A 24,280-nucleotide genomic window follows, 5' to 3' on the forward strand; every position below is an offset into this window, starting at 1 on the left:
TTTTTTTGTGTGTAAACCCTAACATAGTCCAAATTAAATAATAAAAAACCATTTATAGAGGAAAAACTTGTGAAAATTAATCAATTATGAACATTATTGTTAACCATTACTTTCGTTAACTGTCAAAAATATTTGAGCAATTTTATAACGTCTAATTATAAGATAATATTTAAAGACTTTAAAGGATTAAATATAAGATAGAGAAGTTCTTTTGATCAGGTCCTTGATCATGGACCAACCATAATTCAAAAGTTTTTCTGCAATGGTACTTTTACATTGACAGCACGTGCGTCCGTAAAGGAAAGTTAAAAAGTGAAAGAAAAAATCGATAATAATAAATTAAATTAGAAAAAAACCAAGGATGAATGAAAAATAAACAAAGTAGTACGATTTATTCGAAATAATTTCGATACAGAAACGAATCATTGACTTAACAAATCAAGCAATCCAGGTTATAACATTGTTATATCATCCGGACAGGTACTCTAGGTGCTGATAGGGAAATTTAAATGTAACTGAATCTCCAGGTACTGCGAGATGGTCCTCACCAAGGAGTACAGGATCTGCATGCCACTTAGCGTGGAGGAGGTAACGCCTTGAATTTTAACCCGTTTTGGGTACATGGCTTATGAAATTCTTTTGAACTGGACTGTTATTTATTCTAGCTTTAGGGCCTTTGTTTTAAAAAGGTCTACCAAGAAGAAGCCATAGGGCCAACTAAGTCTTATTGTAGATAAAATCTTTTCTTATTTTTATAGTTTATGAAATCAATTTTTATCTTTACTAATATTGAACAAATTGTAACTTTTTATACTTAACTCGTACACTGATACCATATCCTACATATGACAGCGGAGTCTTGAGTGTTAAGTTAAACACACATTAATTTTTATTTTCTGCCTTTTGCTTTAATGAAGCCATTTTTGTCATATTATCTTCATTTGGTCGTTAGTATGTTTTATGCTCAAGAAAAGGTTCATTTTTTGTTGAAAGAATATAGATAACGGTGAATATATGTATTGTGTTTGGTATTTAGTTGGAAATGATCTGGCAAGAAATTTATGTTGTGTTTGTGCATTTACTTTTATATTTTATTTTTACTGTTTTCTCCTTTAGCGATGTCTTTTTAAAAAAAACATAATTCGTTATCATTTAGCAGTAGTAGGTATTTCATCAAAGAAAAATTTATTTTATCTCAATGAATATCAAGAAAGCATGAGACCGAGAATGTACCCTTGAAGGAAACCAGCGTTTGTGATAAAGCAGCTGCGAAAAAGGGATTGTGCATGGTATTTAGTCATAAATGAGTCGGCAAGAAATTTATGTTTAGGGATGGTTAGGGATGGATTAGCTTTTTAAAGCATGATTTGTTACCATTTAGCCAGTAATAGGTAATTCATAAAAAAATATATATATATTTTATGTGTAGAGATTAGTGACTGTTAATCGATAGTTATTCAGATATCGTGAGATGCGCTCGGGTGTGATGTAGGTTTCAGAAAAACATTTTCTTTATCGTGCCAACGTTTCGATCTTTTATTGAGATCATCTTCAGGGCTCAAAGTGTTTGTCTTCTGTGTAATTGTGCCATCCATGCGTGTCGTGGCACTCTCAACACGACACGCAAGGATGGCACAATTACACAGAAGACAAACACTTTGAGCCCTGAAGATGATCTCAATAAAAGATCGAAACGTTGGCACGATAAAGAAAATGTTTTTCTGAAACCTACGTCACACCCGACCTCATCTCACGATATCTGAATAACTATATATTTTATGCTCAATAAATTTCTAGAAAGCATAAGACTGAGAATGTACCCTCGAGGGAAACCAGCGTTTATGATAGGGCACACATATAAAGTGATTGCGTTTGATATTTAGGCTGAAATGAATGGTAAGAAATTTATGTTTCATAAAAATAATAGAGGTGGGGTGAGTATGTCGATTCACTTTTTTGCGAAAATCTGTGAGTAGAACTGTCTTCTGCAAAAAGTGATTTTATGTTTCATTATGTGGTACAATGATGTTATTATTATTATTTTTTTGTTTTAATATTAAGAAACAAGTATTTTCTGTCATTTATCGATGTCTTTTTTTGACATGATTTGTTACCATTTAGCGAGTAGTAAGTAAAATTTAGTTTTTGCTCAACTAATATGTTGAAAGCTCATGCTTCTTCATGACCAAGGATGTACCCTTGAGGGAAACCAGCGTATGTGATAAAGCAGACTGTGATAAAGGGATTATGTTTGTTATGTAGGCAGAAATGAGTCAGTGATAAATTTATATTAATTTATTTAATACAATTAATCTATGGTTTTGCTATTAAAACTAATAAATTGGTATTTTTGATAGTATCCTTGATCTGTTTAAAAGCCATCTAGAACAGACCTCATCACACATTAATTTCATAGGGCAAGAATTTAACTTTTTAATTTTATTGAATGATAATAAATTCACTTTTATATTTTATTTTTACTGTCTTCTCCTTTAATTGTACTTGGTATGATTTGCCTCCATTTGGTCAGTAGTATGTATTTCGAGGCAGGATGGAGATTAAAAACTTGAGTGGTTCAAAGCGAGATTCTTGGGGGGTTGCAGTCTTGCACTTTATGACCATTACTTTAACATTTTATAAAAGGGATGGTTTAACATTTTATAAAAGAATAATTCCATATGACTAGATAGGATCAATGTAATTTACCTTGGCTGAAAATAAGCAATTGCTAAGATTTGTATTTTGTATTACCAGGCTGATACTGCTTGTTGATATGCAGGCGCTTTTCATTCATGAAAGCTGACATAAAAAAATCATCAAAATGAGTGTTTCATTAATGCTTGATTCGTTTTTATTGTTTGCAGTATAAAATAGGCCAACTTTATATGATAGCAAGACACAGTTTGGAACAAACTGAGGCAGGGAATGGCGTAGAGATAATAGAAAACAGAGAACATGTCGACCCTGTTCATGGAACAGGCCGTTACACAGAGAAAAGGATCCATTTGAATGGGTTAGTTTTAATTTTTGATTTTTAATCTTTGAAAGTTTGAAGTTTTTGTTTTAAAATTTAGTAGCCTGCCATACTGGCTTCAGGCGATATTGCCAAGAGTGTTCTACATTACTGAAAAAGGTTGGAATTATTATCCATACACTGTAACTGGTAAGGTTTTAGTGAAAGTATTAGCTTATGATGTATGTAGAATTTAAATTAATTATTTAATTTTTCCAAAAAAAAAACAACAAAAAATAAAAAAACTCCAAACTCCAAAAAACGGCAGAATATACAGTAAGTAAAATATGTTTGATATTCACACTAGCAATTAAACTTACTTATATGTTTTTTAAAATATTTTCAGTGTTCATTTGTACCAAAGTTTAATATGACTATTAAAACATCATTTGAAAACAACAACGGTTGCACCGAAAATGTAATAAAAATGGGTTTGTTTTAAATGTTTGATTTTAACGATTTGGCTATTGCAGTGTTTAAACTTGAGCGAAGAGGTTCTCCAAGAAAGAACAGTTGAACATATCGATATTGCGTATGATGAAATAAATCCAAAACATTACAAAGAAGAAGAGGTAAACTTTAAAGCGCAACAGAGTTGAAATTTTTAATGCTAAGTATTATGAAATTTTAGGACTTGAAATTCTTTAAATCCAAAAAGACTGGGCGGGGTCCATTAGCTGAAAACTGGAAGGAATCAACTCATCCGATAATGTGCTCTTATAAAGTCGTTCAGACCTCTTTTGAAGTCTGGGGACTTCAGACTAAATCAGAAGAGTTAATTCAGAAGGTGTGTTAAAATTACAGTGTAAATATAAATAAAGTGTGTCCTTCTCGATATAATATTTTTTTTTTTGTTTGGTTAGATCATGAGGGAAATTTTAGCATTGGGCCATAGGCAGGCATTCGCTTGGATAGATGAATGGTACGACATGACTCTCGAAGATGTCAGGGAGTTTGAAAAGAAGATTCACTCTCAGACAAACGAGAAGATAGTTCAATCCGATCCACCTGCATCACCAGTTTCTCCCCATACACCTACGTCAAAACCATCTACACCACCAATTGCAAAATCCTGGTTTGATTGGGGTTGAGCATTTTCTGTAACAATGAAGTGTTTATTCTAGAAACTTTAATTGTTCAACCATTGAATGTTATTATCCAATTTCTTTTAATTGGAGTGTGTGATTGTCAGTGGTGTGTTGCCGAATTTTTGCAGTATATTATACCAACTTGTTACAATTCTTCTTTTTTTTCCACCACCCTTATTGATTTGAAGGCTTATTTTATTTTGTATAATTTTTATAAGTAAAAGTCATATTTGATACATTCCCATAGTATTAACGTTACACATGTCATACATGTATCTTTGATCTTAAAATATAAAATATATATGATGTATATTTTATTTTTTAATACCTTTCTTCTGTTTGCTTTATTTTGCTTAAAAAAATTCTCCATTACACTTGAACTTTTACCCATACTTCCTGTGGAGTATCGTGATATCAGGCTGGACTACTTTGCCTTGGCAATCATAATAAATAATACTAATTAGGATATTGCATTATGGAACATTACCATTCAAAGTAAAGGACTTAATAATGTAAAACTTCGACAGGTAATGTGGTAATGGTAAGTTGCTGGGACGAAATATATTAGAAATGTGATATTTCAAATGATATTTAAAATATATCGTAGACTTTTATACTTAAAAAAAAAAAAAAAAATAGTTTTTCTCTATAATCTTTATTTTTCAAAAATTGAGTAATTAACTACTGGTTAAAAGTAGCTTCAACATTTGATAGACTTGATCGAGATTTTTTCCTTTGAAAAACTGGTTTAACACTCCAGCCCAATCCATATGATGAACTTCACTTTCAACATATTGAACAAATTTGTTGGTTGCTTTTTGAACAGCTTCTTCCAATTCTTGCTCTGTAACTCCTTCTACATCGAGTCCTGTAAGTTTTACTTGGTTGACTTTGAAATCGTTGTCAAATTTCATATCGGTCACAGTCACAGATTTTGAATCGTAAACTGCTTTGAAGAAGACATCCTGATCAACATCTTCCCAAGACATGCTGAATTGACAAGAAAAGAATCAACTGATGTTTGTTTTTCACATTATTCCTAATTTTTTTATATGTACTTACACAACATCTCCTTTTTGCAAGAAAGGCTTTCCTTTAACACTCCCGGTTAGACTAAGTTGGCCTTTGGTATTGAAATTCTTGAATGAACCCTTTAGAGAAAGATCAAGTTCTGTGTCTGTTAAAGTACTAGATTCCTCATAAGTTGGTAATTCTGAGACATGTCCTTCAAGATCCAACAGCTGAAGGTAAAGTCTGCACATATGTTGTAATTAAACTATAATAAAATCACTGTTTATAATTATAAGAAGTGAACCAAAACTTACTTGGCATCTTTAAGTTCCAGTGGCAGGAGAGGAGATCGACCAAAATGAACACCGTCCTTTTGTAGTTTTTTCAAGTAATTATCAAGTGCTTCCTTTACTAGTTCATCGATCTCATCCTTGGTCACACCTATAAAAAAAAAAATCAAACTAATTGTCAGTTATTAATTAACTAATGAAAAATATATATATAAGAATTCTGCACATGTAGGTGACATCTATGCAGAACTGAGCTTATGGCTAATTGCGACTAGCTGAAAGAATCATCCACCTTGTGTTTTGGCGGACCGGGTCCAACCTTTATCTATTATGTTCAAGGCTAGGTCATTTTAGCCCCCGATGCATAAAGTTTTTAAACCTAGATACACTCTCACTCATTCTTAAATTAATTTTTCTTATTTTACATACTATCCACTGAAGCAGTTTGGTCAGGTATTTGATATGGGTCCATCACAATTTAGACATTTACACATACACCCTGGAAGTCCTTCTGAACCTACCACCGCTACATATCTGTATCGCTAAGGGGAAGCTTAAGGCAAACAGGGTTTTGGGATTGTCTGTTGAGCAAAGTCCCCTAAATTCAGATTTGATAAAAAGTTTCAAATTAAAATACCTGATAGAGCAGACTGGAAATAAACCAAGGGCTATACTTGAGCAATATGCCACTGTCTTCCAAGAGGATTCTGCGGTTATTGAATACTGTGACAAGGAGATTTAAAGGTTAGGTATTGTTAACAGAAGATAAGCCATCTACTCGGACAGCGAGGTGACACTGAAGCTGAAAGGTTGATCAAGGAAAGGGTGATGAAGGCAATAAAACTGCCAAAAACGTGGATCCATTAGAAATGGAATAAAAATAAGTCTTCCATTCAATGGGAATGTAGCCTGTATGCTAACTGGACACTGCAGGCTCTGAAGGCATATGTATAGACACACTTTTATAATGCTAGGAAGAAGAAGAGGTGGTGGAAATGTCCTCTGTTGGTGCAAAAGCTTATGTTGGCTGAGATTCGTACTCCTAGGAGAGGAAAAGCCTAGGCTTGAAGGACACTTGCAAAAGCTTTGGGATCTGGTAAAAGACATAAAAGAGATGCACAACAGATTATTTCCAGTGCACAGGTCTTAAAGATGCCAGTTCTTTTTTAATGTAACCTAATCTACACATACACAACTAAACTGAATGAGAGCTGATGGGGTGTATGATATTCTACCATCAGCCCTCTCACATTAATCTCACACAAATAAATACATTCATCTCTACATACAAAAAAGGAAACACAAAATGAGGTATATATATCAAGAACTATATACAATAAAACAGTCCTGTTGCCTACAATAATTGGAACAGGAGGGTAGCATTCCTTGCTTTCGGTATGGAGCCAAGGAATTAATTTTATAATTAATTATCTTTGATTAAGGGCACACTAAGCAACCTTTCTCTACATGCTGGAAATACACAATGTATTTCTTCTTAACTAATTACAGTCTAAATTAGTTAAACAATACAATCTTGGCATATATTGCTTACCCAATGTTTGTGATGGCAGAACAGCTGCGTTAACAGCTGCTATGACCGCTAAAGTGAAAATTGCCACTTTCATGTTGAATAGTTTGGATCTCAAGGAAATACTAATTTGTTTCTTGCCAAACACAGTATATATATACCAACAGTATCCCACTTGTTATTTATTTTTTGATAACTCTATGAGTGTTTAAAGTATTTGCATTGATTAAAATATGTCAAAGAAGAAAAAAAAACTTCAAGTGTGATGTCATTAATATTGATAGCTGTTGTTCTTATAGGTAACTTTTTATTTTAAAGGCAAGAATCACCAAGGATCATAGTCCCCATGAGATTTCATTAAAAACCTAGACCTTTGCAAGCAGAGAAGAGAAAGCCACAGGCATACCAAAGTCGGGCGCAGGTTGCCAGGCAAGTGGAGAATCAGTGAGGTGGCGACCGATGTTCTGGTCGATTCTTAATATAGTTAAAAAAATTCATATGAATGTTTCTGTGTTAAAATAGTCAGCAATAAGGTAAGGAGGGGGTGTTGGTGGCCGCAACGGTTTAGGCGTTGACACGGTGCTCATCACTGTAAGGTAAAGGTCCCGGGTTTGAATCCAGCGGCCTTGCATTTGAACCCGACATACTTACAAATGGGCTTTTTTCAAAAACACCGGCACCCTGAGGGTTTATATGACCTCTGCTGTTGCGAACCCTTGTTAAAAAAAAGAAAAAAAAGGGTAAGGGCAGTCATTAAGGTGATGATCCCAAATATTAATATGTATTGGGTTGTCCGGAAAATAATGCAGGATTTTAAGTTTTCATTAAAAAAAATCTATATAAAATATTCTGTTTACGTTTACAGGATTACTCATTTGTATGNGGGAAATTATTTTGATTAAAGAACATTGCTTTAAAGTAACTAGTTTCTTTTTTTTTGTTTAATACCAAAATCCTGCATTATTTTCCGGACAACCCAATAGATCCAAAAACAACTGGAAGCAACTTACAAACCACTTGAAATAAAAAATAATTAATTAATATTTAGTAAATGCTTCACCTTACACAAATATTACTTGTATCAATAAAAACAAATAAATGTTGAAATTTATAATAAAATTAAGAAGAAAAAAACCCAAAATATTCACTGAGAAAAATCCATGCTATTTGAGATTATATGATACTTGATCGCTTTAAAAAAAAGAAGAAAATCAAAACCAAAATATTCACTGAGAACAAACCATGCTATGCGATCATTAAAAGTAATATGAGTCTCAGAATGTACCCTTGCGAGATACTCACACCCCATGGACAGTATCATTGCTTTTAATGAGAAAGTTAAAATTTTTTAAATTATATTTTCTTATTTTAACTTAAATTTTAAAAATTATTGGTGTTAGATTTATTTACAACAACACAAGTTCCAAGCTGTACCCGCGTGAGACTCAGTTATAAAGTTGATGAAAAAAACTAATGATTTGAGATTCTAGCATAACTAACAACGATATGATCATTGTAAATTTACAACAAATTCACTTATAATTTGACGAAATTTTAACAAGTACGCTTGTCCATTTGTTTTTCACGACTAAACCAGAGATCTGGTCGAATTAAGCAAAGCAAACTCGTCTGCTCTCGTCCTTGCAAAGTACTAATATCTCATTTTTGTTGTTGTGTAAACATTTTACCACATGCCTGTTAATAGTCTGTTTGCCAACGCCTCATTCTCTCCCTCCGACACTTAACCCAGGCATCTGCCGTTGATAAAGGGAAGAGCAGGTACGGGTAGTCATACGCATCCTGATCATCCTGACGAGATCAACAACACCGAATGCATCGGTACACGATTAAAATCCTGATATCAGTGTAAGTTTTTTTATTACAGCCCTGCCGTCTTAAAAGAACGATGTCTTGCTATAATTTAAAAAAAATCTTATTCAGGCTTGAACATTAAAAACATATAGTGATCACATAACACCTTACTGACTTTTTAGATTACGACTAATTTTCCAATCATTTATGATCATATTTGGTCTATACTTTCATCATTTCTGGGATGGACCATCAAAGAGTTCGTTAATCCACAGTATGATTTAATATCAATAGGTATTAAAAAATCCAGATTAGGTATTTAAAACAACACATAAATTACCGAAAATGGGCGAACCCGGAAAAGTGAAACTGAGTATTAATTAAAAAAATATAAATTTTTACATGTTTTTTTGATTACGATTTTAGAACTTTATATATTAAAAAATGTATGTCTAGCTATTTTTTACCTATTAATTTATGTAAACTTTGATTATTTTGGCTTCTACCGTTACTGAAAAATAAATAATTGCATGTTCAAATTCCTCGATCAATCGTATCGACTACCAACGTCAACAAAATTATCGTGTAATCAGTATTTCAGTATTTCATATAGCAATTAGGGCTTGATTTTTTTTAAAACACATAATAAATTATAAGGATCAAGTGTTGGCCGAACTGGGCATTTTTATTTTGAATAAATAGTTGGTAGTCGTTGGAATAAAGTTACCGACGGTCGATGAAATGGCAGTGAACTATACATGACCGAAACTCGAAACACAACATCGGGTCAGAATAGCCTTAAGGTGGGAAAGTTTCGGGGCCGGCGAGAACAGAATTAGCATAATGCTAAAGTCCCGAAAGTATCTACGGTAAAAAGACATTCGCTCGGAAAAACAGGGAAAAAGAAGCCGAAGTGAAATTGCTCGACTCGCCGTTTCGGGATTGAAGGGCCATCTGAGCTCATGGATTAACCCGAGCAGGTGAAACACCCTTGTCCAGGGAAAGTTCAACTTACAACATCCGGCTAATACAAGAGGAAAAGTGTCGGAAATGTCCCTGGCGAAAGGGGGATTAACCGGGCAAAGGAGATACTATTTATCTAAAGATTTGTGTGAATATAAATCTGTGAGTAGAACCATTATTTACAAATAGTGTGTAATATACATACTCACCCCCACTTTCATCCTTTCTATTAAATATTTCTTCACCTTTTTCGATATATATCATCGTTGTGGGTGCTCACTTACAATTCATGTCGAGAGACGTGTTTGTGACTCCTTCAACCTGATGATGAGCGTTTAATGCTCGAAATCCGGATCGTTGAAATCAATGAACTGTAAGAACTACTTTTAAAGTGATTAAATAACCGATCAAACCAGCTGAATCGAAATGGCTATTCTCTATCTCAAGGAAGGGAATTAGGAGCCTGATAGGCATTCTGACGTGCCACTGCCCACTGAGGAGACACCTCTTCGTAATGGGTATCCTACCAGATCCCTTTTGCCGCTTCTGCGAAATAAAAGAAGAAACGGCAAGGCACTACCTCGCAGAGTGTGATAGGTATGCTAGGTCTAGATTTGAAATCTTTGAAGGAGAGGACATCACCAAATCACTCCCCGAGATAAAATGGTCCAAAATCTTGGGGTTTGTGAACAAGTCCAAGAGGTTTATGCAGGACACTTGAGCCGACCAAGTCCCGGACCTTTTAGGGATGGGGTACGAGTCTACCCAGGCATTTAACCCCTCGGGTCTTGGTCGCCCACCCTGCATAATATATATAAATAACTTACTCTATCTCACTCCACCTTCATCATTTCTATTAATTTATTGTAGAAGTTAAAGCATTTAACAGTTAGTTTTGTTTCGAGGGCCAAAACATATTTCGGTCTTAAAGGTATTCGTAATTGTCCAAGCTTGCTGTTAGGTTGTTGTCTCTTAAGTCTTGTAGGCTGATTCCACATTAGTACAATTTCTAGTATAACTAACTTGGGTGGAACTCGATAGCTCCTTGTTATAGACTTTTTTCAGTGTAAATTTACAATACACTATAAACATTTTCTTCATTCGGTCTTGACCTCTAATTTTTGTCCCAGTATTTGACAAACTCAAGGTGTTCGTGGATGCTGGAGGTTTCTTGGATAGGATTCGGGTAAGAAAACAAAATTGTGGTATCATCCTATAGGCGGTACTGATGGTATGGTATAAAGGCTAGGATTAAGAATGTACCCTTGTGGGACACCGGCCTATATTCCTACGATATATTTTGGATTTTGGTGCAAAATTGTGCAGTTGATGAGCTCGCGCTGTTCTGCTTAGGCCGTTAATAAATGATAATTGGCAGGCACCAAGTTTATAAAATGGTGGCATTTAAATCATAGTTTAGCTACTACAACCTCGAGCATAAGGATCTTCTCGAAGTCTGATGTTACTAACGGTGACGCGTCCGATCCCGTATGCTGCAACATTTGTAAGAAAATCTCAAAATCACAATGCGTTTCTACGGACGTTAAATCATGTAAAATATTTAAATAAAAAAAGACAAATGAGTGATAGAACAAAATTGGCTTTAAAAACATAAAAACACATACAGATAAGCTAGAAAAATTGTCAAGGCCATAAAATGTTTTTAATTATAACATTTAAAATCTTTTTAAAACACGCAGGTCATTTTGTTTGATTTTCTTCTTGAAGAATTGTTCAGCGGTCTTCTGCGGCCTGCACAAAACTGGTAGCAAGTGCGAAACAAGGGTCGATGATCATAACAAAACTGACAAAATCCTCTGCAAAGGGGCTTTCAAGGGTTTTAACGAAAACAATATGATCATAGCCGGGTAAAAAATTGCAGTATTTTCCCCACCTATCGGTTTTAATTGAATGTAATTTGATTTTCAGGAAAAGGTTCAATGCAATAACCCTTTGCCAGCTCCCTGGGCCTGGTTTCGACCCGGCAGTCATCTCTCCCGTGGAACAGCTTCACAGATTTTCATTGATAAAATCCAATATTACCCATTTCACTAGGGATTTTCCCACAGTTAAACATCTCCAGGTTTGTAAACTAGTTATTAACCGTTTTACATTGCAGTAAATCAAGTTAAAATGTGAGGCCTCTTATCTTTATCGCGTTGGCTAAGATTAGACCATTAATTCTTATGTTTGCTTCGAGTTTTATCGTTGCTGTAAATCCTTTAGATCCACAGTCATCCAGATTAAAAACGTATTGTGTGCAATAACAGAAAATTTAACGCGATAACAAATTATTACAATGATTCTTCTTATTTATTCAAGTTCAAAACTTTTAAACATTATTGACCTATGTTGTGTCAAGAATAAGTTAAACTTCTGACCCCTTGTTTTTCTAAGTTAATTTGTTTTATTGAGGCATTTTTGAAAAAAAACCCGGAGACACGTAAACCACGAACCAAAAATTTTTGATCTAACTCTACAAAGGGGCTTAACTATTTCAAATGGCAAGCTACTCATGATGTACATCCTTTGGAAGGTTTTTCGACGTCGAATTCAACGGCGCAAACGTTTTTTAATTTGTAGCAGTCGTTCTTAAGTTATTTGCATAAAATTATTTTTCGGAAGAACTAAACTTTTCCATTTTCTTAAATCAATAACGAATTTATTTAATTATCGTTTGAATTTATAATAAACTAATTGCTCATGGTACGGAAAATATTTAAGAAAGGAAGAGTCTACAGCCACTCGATTCCTAGACTAATTACATTTTGTTGATCTTAAACTTATTTTATTTCCAAAGTCTTTACAAGAGAACTTTGGTACACTCCCCTGTTGGCCTCACACAGATTTCTATTTATTAATTTCTAGTAGATGGAATAATATTCCAGGTATGTAAAATACTTTTGTCTTTAATTTTATGTTTTGTATTTTTATTTTAGTAAAGTATTGTTATTATTATTCTTATATTCGAAATTATATATAATATTATTTATTTATATGATTATTCAGAAATCGTGAGATGCGGTCTGGTGTGATGTAGGTTTCAGAAAAACATTTTCTTTATCGAGCCAACGTTTCAATCTTTATTGAGATCATCTTCAGGGCCTCCGATTTACAAACATTGTTTACATTTAACAAATACATTTAGGATGTGGAAAAGTGAATTTATACAATACAAAATATACATTTTTTTATTTATATGTACACCCACACACGCACGCACGCACATGCGCGCGCGCACCCACACACAACTCACACGAAGAAGTGGATACATAGAACCCACGCTGGATACAGAAAAAAATGAGATAAGTTGCATCACTAAAAAGATGAATAACAAAATGGCAAAAAATAAAACTATGCTGAATAGGAGGAAGGAGAAGGGTGAATGTGTAAGTCACATGAGCAACAGGACAAAAAAAATCTTCCCTACAATATAATCTGGGATAATGCAGAAACCGCAACACCAGTACTCGCTTATAAAGGTGGTAAGGGGCTGGGAATATATACATACATATCGGGAAATCGCATAGGAGGACTACCACAGACATGGGACCATATTTCGTCACCCAAATCAAGAAGTGATACGTGTAAAGATGATAGGAGGTTTAGACCGGAAGGCGGTCGATGATCAGCAAGCCACCAGTGTTTATGAATATGAAGCCCTGTTACACTGCTGTCAACGCAGAGCCGTTGAAGGAAGCTGCACCATGACCTATACGAATGGCAGCAAAGTGGAAAACGGTGTAGGATGTGCTTTGACAATCTATTACCTAGATCATCCCGCTCTAATTCATACCAAGAAAATATAACAGGAGGATGTAGGAAAAATCAAGAGAAGCTGCCGGCAATATGCAAGGAATGTGCGGCTAATCTAACAGTGCGACCTACGATACTCCAAGAATAATAACCTGGATATTAGACCGACGTAACCGTCGATAAAATCAGTTGTCTTCGTGGAATATGCCAGGCATTGGACTGGAGTGGGGATTTACAGGGATGAAAGCACATGCCTGAAATAAGGGTAATGAGGGAGATGAGGTTAGAGTCTTATCCTTTTTAATTTAATGGTGTTACTATCTCATTTATGAAGTCAATAGGCCCTTGATAAGTGGGGGCAGCTTCCGGGTCTCATGCTGAAGCCCACACTTTTTTTTCTCGAAAGCATCAAAGGACGATAAACCAAACAGCTCTCCCATACAAGCTCACATAGGTGATAAGTAGCCAAGAACAAAGCGCTGTCTACTGAAAAAATTCAACCTGAAAGAAAACGACCTTGCGGCAGCAATTAATTTGAGAAAAAAATTGGGAACATTTAGTGTTATTTTACCGGTTTTATGTGGGGATGAGAGAAATGCTCATCGGCAAGGTTCTGTTATCTTTCAAAGAAAAATAATTAATTACATAAACTCATTTGTTTTTAACCTCATGTATGTAAAAATAAAAAAGTAAAATTCAAACACATTTTTAAGAACAAGCTGTACATTTTAATTGAATTGATAATAAACTACAAGTACCTTTTGAATACACCTGTATGGAGTAGATGGAAAATAAACTCCTACTGGAGGGTTACTTTGTGGTACTTATGTATTCATAAGTTGATATAATTTATATAACATGTTTCATTGTTTTATATTTGTTGTTTCAGATTTTAAATATGACGAGACTAATGCTGGAAAATCTGTCTTTAACGCTATTTAGAAATCTCACAGATCTCAGAACTATTGATTTGAGCTATAACCGTCTTACATTTTTCGATTCTACGGTCGTCGAGTGGAATCACCATCTGCAACATATTTATTTAAGAGGTGGTTGAAATTCATTAAAATATTTATTACAATCGGTTGCAGTCGTGAGGATCAGTCAAGAATGTCAAGGTAGTTTAGAAAAACCCATTTTACATTTTTTTAACGATGTTTCGACTTTTATTCGAATCATCTTCAGGGTATAAAGTGTGGTGTCAAATTGGTTTTGTGTGAAAGTGTTGTGATCCACCACACTTTATGCCATGAAGATGAACCGAATAAAGGTCGAAACATCCGCAAAAAAATGAAAAAGGTGTTTTTCGAAACTACTTCATTCTTGACCGCTCCTCACGACTTCAAAATTATGAAACAACAGGTCACTAAGAAACACAGATTTATTACAATCTATTTTTAAGCTTTTACTGTTTTTTCTAAATGTAAAACAACGAAATATTTTAAGGTATGGCTTCAGAGGTAATGTTTTTCTGTATAGGCGGATTTTCCAAAATTTAATAATGACAAGGGGATGGATCTACAATTATCCCAAAAATAAACCATATCCAATTATCCTTTTTAAAAAAAAAAGAAAAAAAGAGTAAATCAGGTAGAAAAATCTAATTTTGGCTTTTACAAAAAACTTAATAAAACAAATGGTCACTGACAATTCCCTTTCTAATAGTAAATTAATTAAATTGACAATTAAAGTTAAATCAAATTGACTTACAATGAACAGTAAAAGCTATTTGGAAATAAATGCATTTGCACGGTCCGTACGTGACGAGTCTTTTTAAATTGTAATTATTATTCTGGCTTTTAACAATTTTAAAACAGCACTGAGAACACATGTACGCATTTTTGAATTGTGTGTAAAAAACGAAGAAAAGACCAGTTCGTTAATTGTTTTTATAAACGAAAAAACATTAGAAAACCACTAATAAACATTGGATAAAGAAAAACGAATATCATCTAAAACTAACGCAAAGTTCTAGTATTTAAAAAAAAATTGGAATATTTAGAGTAGAGTAAATAATATACTAATTGCAGATATTACTTTTTCAGACATAAGGGTTGGAGAGGCTAGCCCTAAATAACCATACACTTTTGATGAATTGTCTTGTTTAAAAATCAATAAACGTATATTGTTACTATATTGATTAACTAATTAGGGTTGTGTTTCTAAAAGGAGAAAACTTTTTTCCTTCTAATGGTTGAACACCTCGGGTTAAATTTAGAAATCAATACTTAAAGGCTCCTTATCCTGGACGTAGCGAAGGGAGAACACAATGTCAAACAAATTACACCCGCTTTTTCTTTAATTAAAAAGAAAAAATAATTAAAAACCCCGATTAAAATGTCAAACAGTCGTTACTTATTATATTATTTGTTAACAGGAAACATTTTTGACTGCGACCTGGATAAATTTAGTTGGACTTTGGACAAAAATAATGGCTCGTTTGCGAGTAAAGTCGTAGACTTGACAGAGATGGAATGCGGAAACGAGAATTATCCCCAAAAGCCTGTCATTAAAGTTATGCGCTACCTCAAAGTAAGCTGAGGTAGTTGTTTTCAGATGTATAAAAAAAATATTTTAAAGATGTTAAAAATTCTTTTCCTGTCTGAAATACTAAGGACTGTAAAGGTTTGTAATCAATTTCAGACCCTGGAAATAGAATGTCCTGTACTTCCTGGAGGGATGTGCAATTGTACTTTGGACAAAGTCGTCCGGTCGCCGAAATCCAAGTATCACATACCGATTATCACGGTAGACTGCAGCTTTAGGGGCATAAAAAACCTTTTCACCAGCATACCACGCAACACAACAACACTTAACTTATCAGGGAACAAGGTTGACTTGAAGAAACAATTTTTGAAAGTCATAAAACATTTTTTTTTAGATTTCAGACTTAAGCCCGTTGGCGATCGGTCAGGCATACTCGTCCGTTTTTGATATCTATCTGGATGACAATCTCATTCGATCCGTTGATGTGCTAGAAGGTGCGAATTGGATTAAGAACTTCAGAGTTTTAAGCCTGAGGGACAACGATATAAAAATGGTATGTAATCAAGTTAAAGGTGTATTTTAATCATAAGGACTTGGGACTTTGTGTTTCAGCTTCCGACCTATGCTTTTGATAACGCTTTTGAAAAAAACAGATACGCTTTGGAGATCTATCTCGGAAATAATCCTTGGATCTGTGACTGCCATTTCACTCCGGGATTTAAGGTTTGTTTATTAAAAAAACGTTTTATCAACGTTCTGGTTAAATATTACATTGTCTAAATAGTAGATTAAAACTTTCTGCAGGACGTTTATGTAAGCATGAAAAATAATGGGCTTTTACTAAAGTAAAAACATTTAAGTTAGTGTTTTTAAAAAGGTTTTTAGATTAATTGGAACGTTTCAAAACCTTACATTTTTATTTGCGTTGATGTTTATTTTCTGTCTTGGTCTCGTCTTTTTAAAAATCACCAGGTTGTTGCTATATTTTCATTAATTCTTAAATGCAAAGCTAATAAAATTACAAAGAAGTATTTTCTGGAGGTTTTTCAACCAAGTTTTTCAAGACCTTAATAAGGTCATATTTTTCTTGCACAAACTTGTAACACGGCGACAAATCTCATAAAGTTTCGAATCTCAGCTGTATGAATCCAATTTTTTTATTTTTTATTTTTTAAATTCAAACGTAGACACCCACTTTGACAAATCGTTGATCTACATATTATCAGTCAAAGTCATGGTAAGGGGGCGTCGGTGGCCGCAACGGTAGGCGTTGACACGGCGCTCAACACTGTAAGGTAAAAGGTCCCGGGTTCGAATCCAGCGGCCCTGCATTCGAACCCGACATACTTGGGTCATGGGACAAAATCTCAATCTTGTAGCCGGAGTATTCACCTATTGTCAAAATTTCAAGGATATTTTTTAAACTGGACTAACAATTACTTGTCCGATCATTAGGTTTACAATGATTAACATATAATGCCAGTTAAATTTAGGATTCACCCACTGGCGTAGGTATTAGTCTAATGCTTATTTATACTCAAACTAAAGTCAAGGTAGATGTGCATTTTATGATCCCCAAAGAGAATATGGTGAACAGTTTCATCTCTCAAGTTTATGCAGTGTCACTGCCGAAGTTTTAGCTATTTCCAAGGCCTTAGAGTACAGTGCGACTTTAGACTACACAGATTTGCATATTCACAGACAGTTTGAGTACAGTCGCCCAGCTTCTGAATTTCAGCATAGGGAATAGTATATATGAATATATTCTGACTGGTAACGCCCAGAAAATTTACACTCTCATAACGGGAGGTAAAGAAATATTTACTTGCTGGGTCAGAGGGCATGCAAGGATTGCACGTAATGAGAAGGTAGATGAGATCGCCAAAGCTGCCACAATAGTAGGAATACAACTGAATGTACTAATACGTAGAGGGGATTTTGAAAATATTTATAACGAAAATTTATGAAAAAATGGCAAGTTTACGACTCAGCGAGGGTTGGCAAATATTACCGTTCCTTGTTCACTAAAGTAAGCAAAAAAGTTTGGTTCGTCGGAGATGGTAACGAACAATCGTTCTCTTCCACTTTTTCAAGATTGAGAACGGAGCATGGCATCTGCGGGTCTTATCTGCATAAGATTGGACTAAGGCCTAATCCGTACTGCAGTGAATGTGGTGTGATTGGGGATATAGGACATATTTTTCTTACTGTGTGGTAATGGTGCAGCCTTGAGAACGTGACAAACTCTCTAAAACACAAGCTGGCTCGTGCTTCCTGGCGCGCGTGGTCACTTTAAGCAACCTCTGCATGCATTTGGACGATAGGACCAAGGAAGCGTATAGCATGCGAGGACGCAAAGACTACGCCTACCTAGTCCTTCGAGAAAAAGACCTAGTTGCTGATTTGAGAGCTGGCCGCGAACGGCGGGTGCTACACCAGAGGAACACGCGGATTAGGGTACCAGATCCTTCTATCTCTCCTTGGTAGAGAAGTGGTGTGTTTCGTTCGTGGCCGTGGACCGTAGTACTTGCGTATGACCTTCGAATTACATCGAAGGAATCGGAAGGATCGGACTGCTGAAGCGTACAGCCATCGAGGAGCTAAGACTACGCTGATGGAGTCCCTCGAATGCGTGAGGAATGGTGGACGGGGGTGGCCGTTTGGGCTGCCTTTACCGAAGGCATGGTCTCCTCTAGGGGGTGGTTAGAGATTCTACTTAAATCGAAACCGCGGCCGGAGCGCATCCGGAGGTTTCGACGCTAGCGGAGCCCCTACGCCCAGGGAGATAGAGTTGTCTTTTCTATCTAGGGAGTGCGTGGGAGACTTGGTCGATGCATTTCGACGACTTTTTGGGTATCCATTTAAGCGCGGCACACGGTTGAGTGCACGATTTTAACCCACCCTCGGTAGGGGCAAGCGGAAGCGGCTGTCTGTAGTTTTGCGGGCTTCTACACCGAACCTCACGGAATAAGCAAATTTTCCGTGCGCGAAGGTGAGTCGCTCCTAACTTGAGAATCTAAACATGTGATAAGGCCTATGTGCCAGGTACGCACGATAAAGTACTTCAATGTTAAATGACATTGCGACACCAGTGGGAAACATATACTGTACAAAATAACAGTAGTCAAAGAGTGTCTTTTGGATTCCCTTTCATTCAGTCAAGAGCAACGTCCTACAAACGTCTTTTTAAATTTTTGGACGTGTGTAAGTGGGAAATTTAGCAGTTGGGCAGGGTGCTGGGGATGATTGGGGCCCGTCGTTTTTAACTGTGAAGCCTTCATGCCAGATTTTATCAAGGCTTGATATAAGTCCAGAAAGACAAAGATGTATTTCTTCTAATTGCAAGAGATGATTAGAGATATTGAAAGTGAGGTTTACGCGACAGTCAAATAAGTATATATTTGAAAGAAAGATTTTTGACCAAAAACTCTGTTATATTGTCATCATATAAAATTAGTAAATATCAGGAAGGTCATGGGGATTTAAACTATTCATATTATCTATGAGTGGTTGCCTTGTAAAAAAAAAACAATTTATAAGATTTATAAAGGCAAATTCACGTGTTCGTTTTTACCAATTAAAAATAGCTTATCCAATTATGGCGTTATTTAAATAAAAACAAAAGGTTAGGTATTTATTGTTATATTTTTTATTGCAGGAACTTCTTTTAAAGTATAGAACGCTTATCCGAGATATAAACGACATACGTTGTGCGGAACAAGAAAATGACCAGAATTCTTTGAAACTGGTAAGAAAAACATTTATATTATTTTTATTATAATTTAAATTCTCCAAATTGTCTTTTGAGTTCTGTTTTTTTTTTGCCGCCTGTTAAAAATAATTTAATCGCTAAAACTCCATCTTACACATAAATAACAGAACAAGTTTCCGATTCTGTCAGTCAATTTTGCTCGGAACGTTTTAGAAATTATTACTTTTGTCGAGGGGCTGGATGGGGAAAGTGTTCCGACTTTTTATACCAAGCGCCTCTGGTTATAGCCGACGCTCGCTATACCGAAAACACTTCAACAATAAACACGCTCGACTGGAGTTTTTAGAGGAGTTTATAGCAGTTCAAATCGCTTTGATTACTTCCTCTGATATCCAGACAAATTCCGATTTGAAACAAACCGATTTTAATAAATCCAATACCTACTTCAATGTTCAACAAAACGCACGTGTAATATATTGGCAATTTAGAAATAAAATCATTGCTTTTTTAATAAACGTTCTTTTGATATTTTTGAAATTGAATTTTTTTTCTGTCTAGATTAGGGATCTTTCGCTAAATTCTATATGCAGGGAGCCAAGGACGTTGCTGATGTCTCCTGTGGATTCAATCAACCTAATTTTATTTCTGCTAATTCTATTTATAATTATTAAACTGATGTATGATTATTGGATATACAAGGCAACTGGAAAATTACCCTGGATAGCGACAAAATTACCTTAAATAAATTTTGACTTCATTTATTTGTATCTACAACTGCACATGTACTTTCGTGTCCATATGTAGTTGAAATTTGTTCATAGAATCCCATGTTCTTCGTTCTTCTCGTGTAGAAATCTGTGGTGGGTAGTGACCACGAGGGGGGGCACTCTCAACACGACACGCAAGAATGGCACAATTACACAGAAGACAAACACTTTGAGGCCTGAAGATGATATCAATAAAGATCGAAACGTTGACACGATAAAGAAAATGTTTTTCTGAAACCTACATCACACCAGACCGCATCTCACGATTTCTGAATAATTGTACATATAATATATACAACCAGCCGACTGGATAATTTATGTTTGTGGCATTACGGGAAGCCACCTTAGAGAAATTATTGCCTATTGGCAGCCGCTCTGGCTTAATAAAATGATAGTCATTTAAGAGGTCTATTCTCAATTTCAGATATTTAGATGTGGGGCAATCGTATTTGTGTGTTAAGTTTGATTTTGTAATTTACTAAGGAAACCTCTGTAATATGCTTTGATGGATGAAAAAATTGTTGGCATGTGATGATTTCTGTGAAGTGTTTTTTTTTTCGAGGGTTCGCATCGCAACAGCAGAGGTTATATCAATCCTCGGGGTGCCGGTGTTTTTGAAAAAAGCCCATTTGTAAGTATGCCGCAACGGTTTAGGCGTTGACACGGCGCTCATCAATGTATCAAGGTAAAGGTCCCGGGTTCGAGTCCAGCAGCCTTGAATTCTAACCGTTCTTACAGTTTATGAATCGGCCAATTCCAATATTCAAAGGTTACAAAGGACGACGGTGGCCACAACGGTTTAGGCGTGGACACCGTGCTCATCACTGTAAGGTAACGGTTCAGGGTTAGAATTCAAGGTCGTTGGATTCGAACCCGGGACCTTTACCTTGATACAGTAATGAACGCCGTGTCAACGCCTAAACAGTTGCGGCCACCGACTCCCTTTGTAATCTTTGAATATTGGAATTGGCCGATTCATAAGCTTGTCACCCTTACATCCAAATAACTTTGAGTAGGTATGTGTGTGTCGAAAGTTTTGGTTTTAATGGTAATTTTGATTGTCGGTTGAGTAGGTAATAAAGCATTTTAAATCGTTTGTTGAGTATCTGTTTGTTTAAATCGTGTGTGTGGATTTCAAGTTAGTCTTCTATCAAATATAAGTTCTAAATAGTTAACTTTGTTGGATTGAGGAACAGGCTCATAGTACAAGTATATACTGGGACAAGTATCACGACGGAGTGTAAAGGTGATATGTTGTCATTTCGAGGGGTTAAACTTTATTTTCTAAAGATTGCTCCATTTTTCAATTGTTGATATGTGGTTTTGTAACATAAGTGAAGCCAGTGTAGAAGAGGGATGACTTGTTAATACGGCTGTGTAATCTTCGTATGTGGCGGTAAGCAGAAGTAAAAATTGTATACAACAGTGGAGCGAGTATTGACCCTTGTAGCACACCTGCAAGCACTTCTTCCATCCCAGAAATCTCCCTATACTGGTTTACTGCAAAAAATCTCTCCTTAAGGTATGATTGCATAATCAGATAATAGGCGTAGAGTAAAAATAATTTTAATTTAATTTTAATTTTAATAATCCTTCATTCCATATTTTGTCGAAGGCCTGAGAAACATCTAGAAACACTCCTGTCGCGTACAGTTTCTGTTTGAAACATGAAGTAATGAAATCTGTAATCTTGTGAAGTTGATGTGTGGTAGAACGATGGGTTCGAATGTCTAATTGATGGTAAGATGTTTGAAATAGCAAAAGTGATAATTCTTTTGTAAATTAATTTTTCCAATAATTTAGAAGGCGCGGGTAACAAACTAATAGGACGATAAGATGATGGGGATCTTAAATTTTTATGTGGCTTTGGGATCATTTTAATGTAAGAAAGTTTCCATTGTATGGGAAAGTGTGCAATTCTCAAAATTGCGGTTAATAAGGAAGTCAGAAAGACGACGTCTTTTTTTAATGTTCTTGAAGAACTTCAGCCGTTATCAAATCATGTTTTATGTTAATTTTTAAAATTAAAACAGAATTGTTTGCAGTTTTAAAAAAATCCTTTTTAATCATTTCTATAATAATTTCTATTGTTTGCAGTTTGCTCTCAGAGGATAGATAGTTGTGAGTGTGAGGATAGAGTGTGTGTGTGAGGGAGAGAGAGAGAGAGAGAGAGAGAGAGAGAGAGAGAGAGAGAGGGGGAGAGAGAGTGGGAGAGGGAGAGAGAGAGAGTGTGAGAGGGAGAGAGAGGAGAGAGAGAGGGAAATTATTGAGTGATTGAGTGGAAAATACACACCGTAATAAATAAATTGTGTTTATACAGCTAACGTATGTAAGCTGAATAAACATCCTAACTTTTATTTTTTGTATAATTTTGTCGTGACTTTAAATGTTATGTATTTCAAATTATTACACGCTTTATGTTGAACTACTTGTTACTCGCGACTGAGTCCACTCCAGACTCTGCATTATTGTACCTAAATGTTACTAAACATTTTGAAATAATATTAAAAACACTAATTACCACGCCACCTTTGTTTTATAGACCAAGGTGTAAAAATTAAAGTAAAGACTGCTTTGTTAAATTTTTAATTAATGATTACGAATCCTTTAAAATATCTTTTATTTAGGTAAAAATGCAATACGAAAAACCTTCTCGTTAAGGTTGAAATTAGTTTAAATAAACGTTTGGGGCAGAGGAAAAAGAAAAAGATCGCATTGATCATTTACACAGACGACATTATTTTTTTGGAGGACGATGGCAACATAAAACTGTTTTGAAAACACCACCACCAATAAAACCGTAACTTTCTTTTTTTATTCTTACATTTCGTATTAACCACAGGATATACACAGATTTTACTACGATTTTTGTTATATAAAGTTATGAAATCGACCCGAAATATAACAGGCCACCAATCTGGGAAAGGCGGTCCTGCCATTCAACTACTTACTAATCTATACTCTTAAAAATATACGTGACAATATTCCCAGAGAGGTTGATAAAAACCACTTATCTCGAAATAACAATGACGAGAATTTTTTTGTTTTTGTTTGGAGCACAATGACAATAGAAAACTTTTTGAAAACACCACCATCAATAAAATTGCAGCTGGATCAATTATGCACCGTGCTGTAAATAGTTAAACGAAACTTGACAAAAAATTGACCTTTTCGTTAGTAAAATTGAACATCTGTGGGTTGATTTTTTATATATTACACTATTTTTTTGATATTTTGCATTAAATTTTATACACTGTAGGCCTTGAATTTTTATTTTTCGTCCATCATCTATTGATCGATGTTATCTACATTGTTAATAAGTTAATACTAACAATACGCAGTGGATAAATTATGTAACTATAGATTTTTAAAAAAAATAATTTAAAGGCTGAAACCTTATTGGTCATTAAGCCTTGAGTCTGTGCAAGTCAACGGCGCAGCCCGGCCCCCTCAGAACGAGGCCCCCGCAGACCCCGGCGCAGTGGCAGCCCCAGGCCTAGAAAGAACGGAACCCCACGGATCTCTCGCAACTGATGCTTTTAGTCTTAATATTGCGCGCAGGACTTTATCGAGGAGGGGTCGGTGTCTAGTCACCATCGACACCTCCTCTAAGCTCGCTGGAGATTCCTTGACCTCAGAGTCCGGGGAGGCACCCCTCAATCCAGCCCAGGACCGACCAGCACCCGAGGCCCCGCACGGGCGTCGCCAGACGTCAGCCGCACCACACCGCCAACATGGGGAACCAGCAAAGGAAACAAGAGTTCAAGGGATGGGATATCAGATTTTATCAATTAGTTGGATGTCTGTTAAGAAGTTAAAAATTTTGTTTATTGATGGTGAGTTGTTGCTTAGT

The 24,280-nt window shown here is 35.4% G+C and overlaps 3 protein-coding genes across 4 annotated transcripts; 2 read left to right on the top strand and 1 right to left on the bottom strand.

The window, feature by feature from the left end:
• Positions 1 to 312: 312 nt before the first annotated feature.
• On the top strand, positions 313 to 4,252 carry LOC106674295 (cytoplasmic phosphatidylinositol transfer protein 1). The gene is made up of 8 exons (XM_014406931.2): positions 313 to 588; positions 2,865 to 3,013; positions 3,075 to 3,163; positions 3,282 to 3,289; positions 3,360 to 3,431; positions 3,487 to 3,585; positions 3,645 to 3,800; positions 3,877 to 4,252. The coding sequence occupies exons 1-8, from the start codon at positions 538 to 540 to the stop codon at positions 4,102 to 4,104; spliced, it is 852 nt and encodes a 283-aa protein (XP_014262417.1). The 5' UTR covers positions 313 to 537; the 3' UTR covers positions 4,105 to 4,252.
• Positions 4,253 to 4,737: 485 nt separating this feature from the next.
• LOC106674306 lies at positions 4,738 to 7,066 on the bottom strand. Its single transcript, XM_014406947.1, has 4 exons — positions 6,955 to 7,066; positions 5,427 to 5,553; positions 5,164 to 5,355; positions 4,738 to 5,091 (listed from the first exon to the last, which is right to left on the bottom strand). The coding sequence occupies exons 1-4, from the start codon at positions 7,025 to 7,027 to the stop codon at positions 4,779 to 4,781; spliced, it is 705 nt and encodes a 234-aa protein (XP_014262433.1). The 5' UTR covers positions 7,028 to 7,066; the 3' UTR covers positions 4,738 to 4,778.
• A 1,594-nt stretch (positions 7,067 to 8,660) lies between these two features.
• Positions 8,661 to 20,428, top strand: LOC106674268 (protein singed wings 2). Of its 2 annotated transcripts, none has more exons than XM_014406891.2 (10): positions 8,661 to 8,796; positions 11,406 to 11,573; positions 11,635 to 11,788; positions 14,351 to 14,510; positions 15,839 to 15,993; positions 16,105 to 16,293; positions 16,343 to 16,501; positions 16,561 to 16,671; positions 19,607 to 19,696; positions 20,219 to 20,428. In XM_014406891.2, the coding sequence occupies exons 1-10, from the start codon at positions 8,762 to 8,764 to the stop codon at positions 20,399 to 20,401; spliced, it is 1,404 nt and encodes a 467-aa protein (XP_014262377.1). In that variant the 5' UTR covers positions 8,661 to 8,761; the 3' UTR covers positions 20,402 to 20,428. The 2 variants fall into 2 exon arrangements, with proteins under 2 accessions (XP_014262377.1, XP_014262378.1); XM_014406892.2 differs by having other exon boundaries at positions 8,689 to 8,796; positions 11,434 to 11,573.
• Positions 20,429 to 24,280: the final 3,852 nt, after the last annotated feature.

The sequence above is a fragment of the Cimex lectularius genome, unplaced genomic scaffold (genome assembly GCF_000648675.2).
Source record: "Cimex lectularius strain Harlan isolate CLEC.00 unplaced genomic scaffold, Clec_2.1 scaffold128, whole genome shotgun sequence".
Classification (NCBI taxonomy): domain Eukaryota; kingdom Metazoa; phylum Arthropoda; class Insecta; order Hemiptera; family Cimicidae; genus Cimex; species Cimex lectularius.

What these genes read in the sequence shown, in the direction of transcription:
- LOC106674306 (XM_014406947.1), bottom strand. Translation starts at nt 7,027, where the DNA reads ATGAAAGTGGCAATTTTCACTTTAGCGGTCATAGCAGCTGTTAACGCA. An exon ending in TCTGCCATCACAAACATTGG is followed by an intron (nt 5,554 to 6,954) that starts GTAAGCAATATA and finishes TTTTTTTTATAG; the next exon opens with GTGTGACCAAGGATGAGATC. An exon ending in CTGGAACTTAAAGATGCCAA is followed by an intron (nt 5,356 to 5,426) that starts GTAAGTTTTGGT and finishes ACATATGTGCAG; the next exon opens with ACTTTACCTTCAGCTGTTGG.
- LOC106674295 (XM_014406931.2), top strand. Translation starts at nt 538, where the DNA reads ATGGTCCTCACCAAGGAGTACAGGATCTGCATGCCACTTAGCGTGGAG. An exon ending in TGCCACTTAGCGTGGAGGAG is followed by an intron (nt 589 to 2,864) that starts GTAACGCCTTGA and finishes TATTGTTTGCAG; the next exon opens with TATAAAATAGGCCAACTTTA. An exon ending in AAAAGGATCCATTTGAATGG is followed by an intron (nt 3,014 to 3,074) that starts GTTAGTTTTAAT and finishes TTTAAAATTTAG; the next exon opens with TAGCCTGCCATACTGGCTTC.
- LOC106674268 (XM_014406891.2), top strand. Translation starts at nt 8,762, where the DNA reads ATGCATCGGTACACGATTAAAATCCTGATATCAGT. An exon ending in CCACAGTTAAACATCTCCAG is followed by an intron (nt 11,789 to 14,350) that starts GTTTGTAAACTA and finishes TTGTTGTTTCAG; the next exon opens with ATTTTAAATATGACGAGACT. An exon ending in GGGACAACGATATAAAAATG is followed by an intron (nt 16,502 to 16,560) that starts GTATGTAATCAA and finishes TTTGTGTTTCAG; the next exon opens with CTTCCGACCTATGCTTTTGA.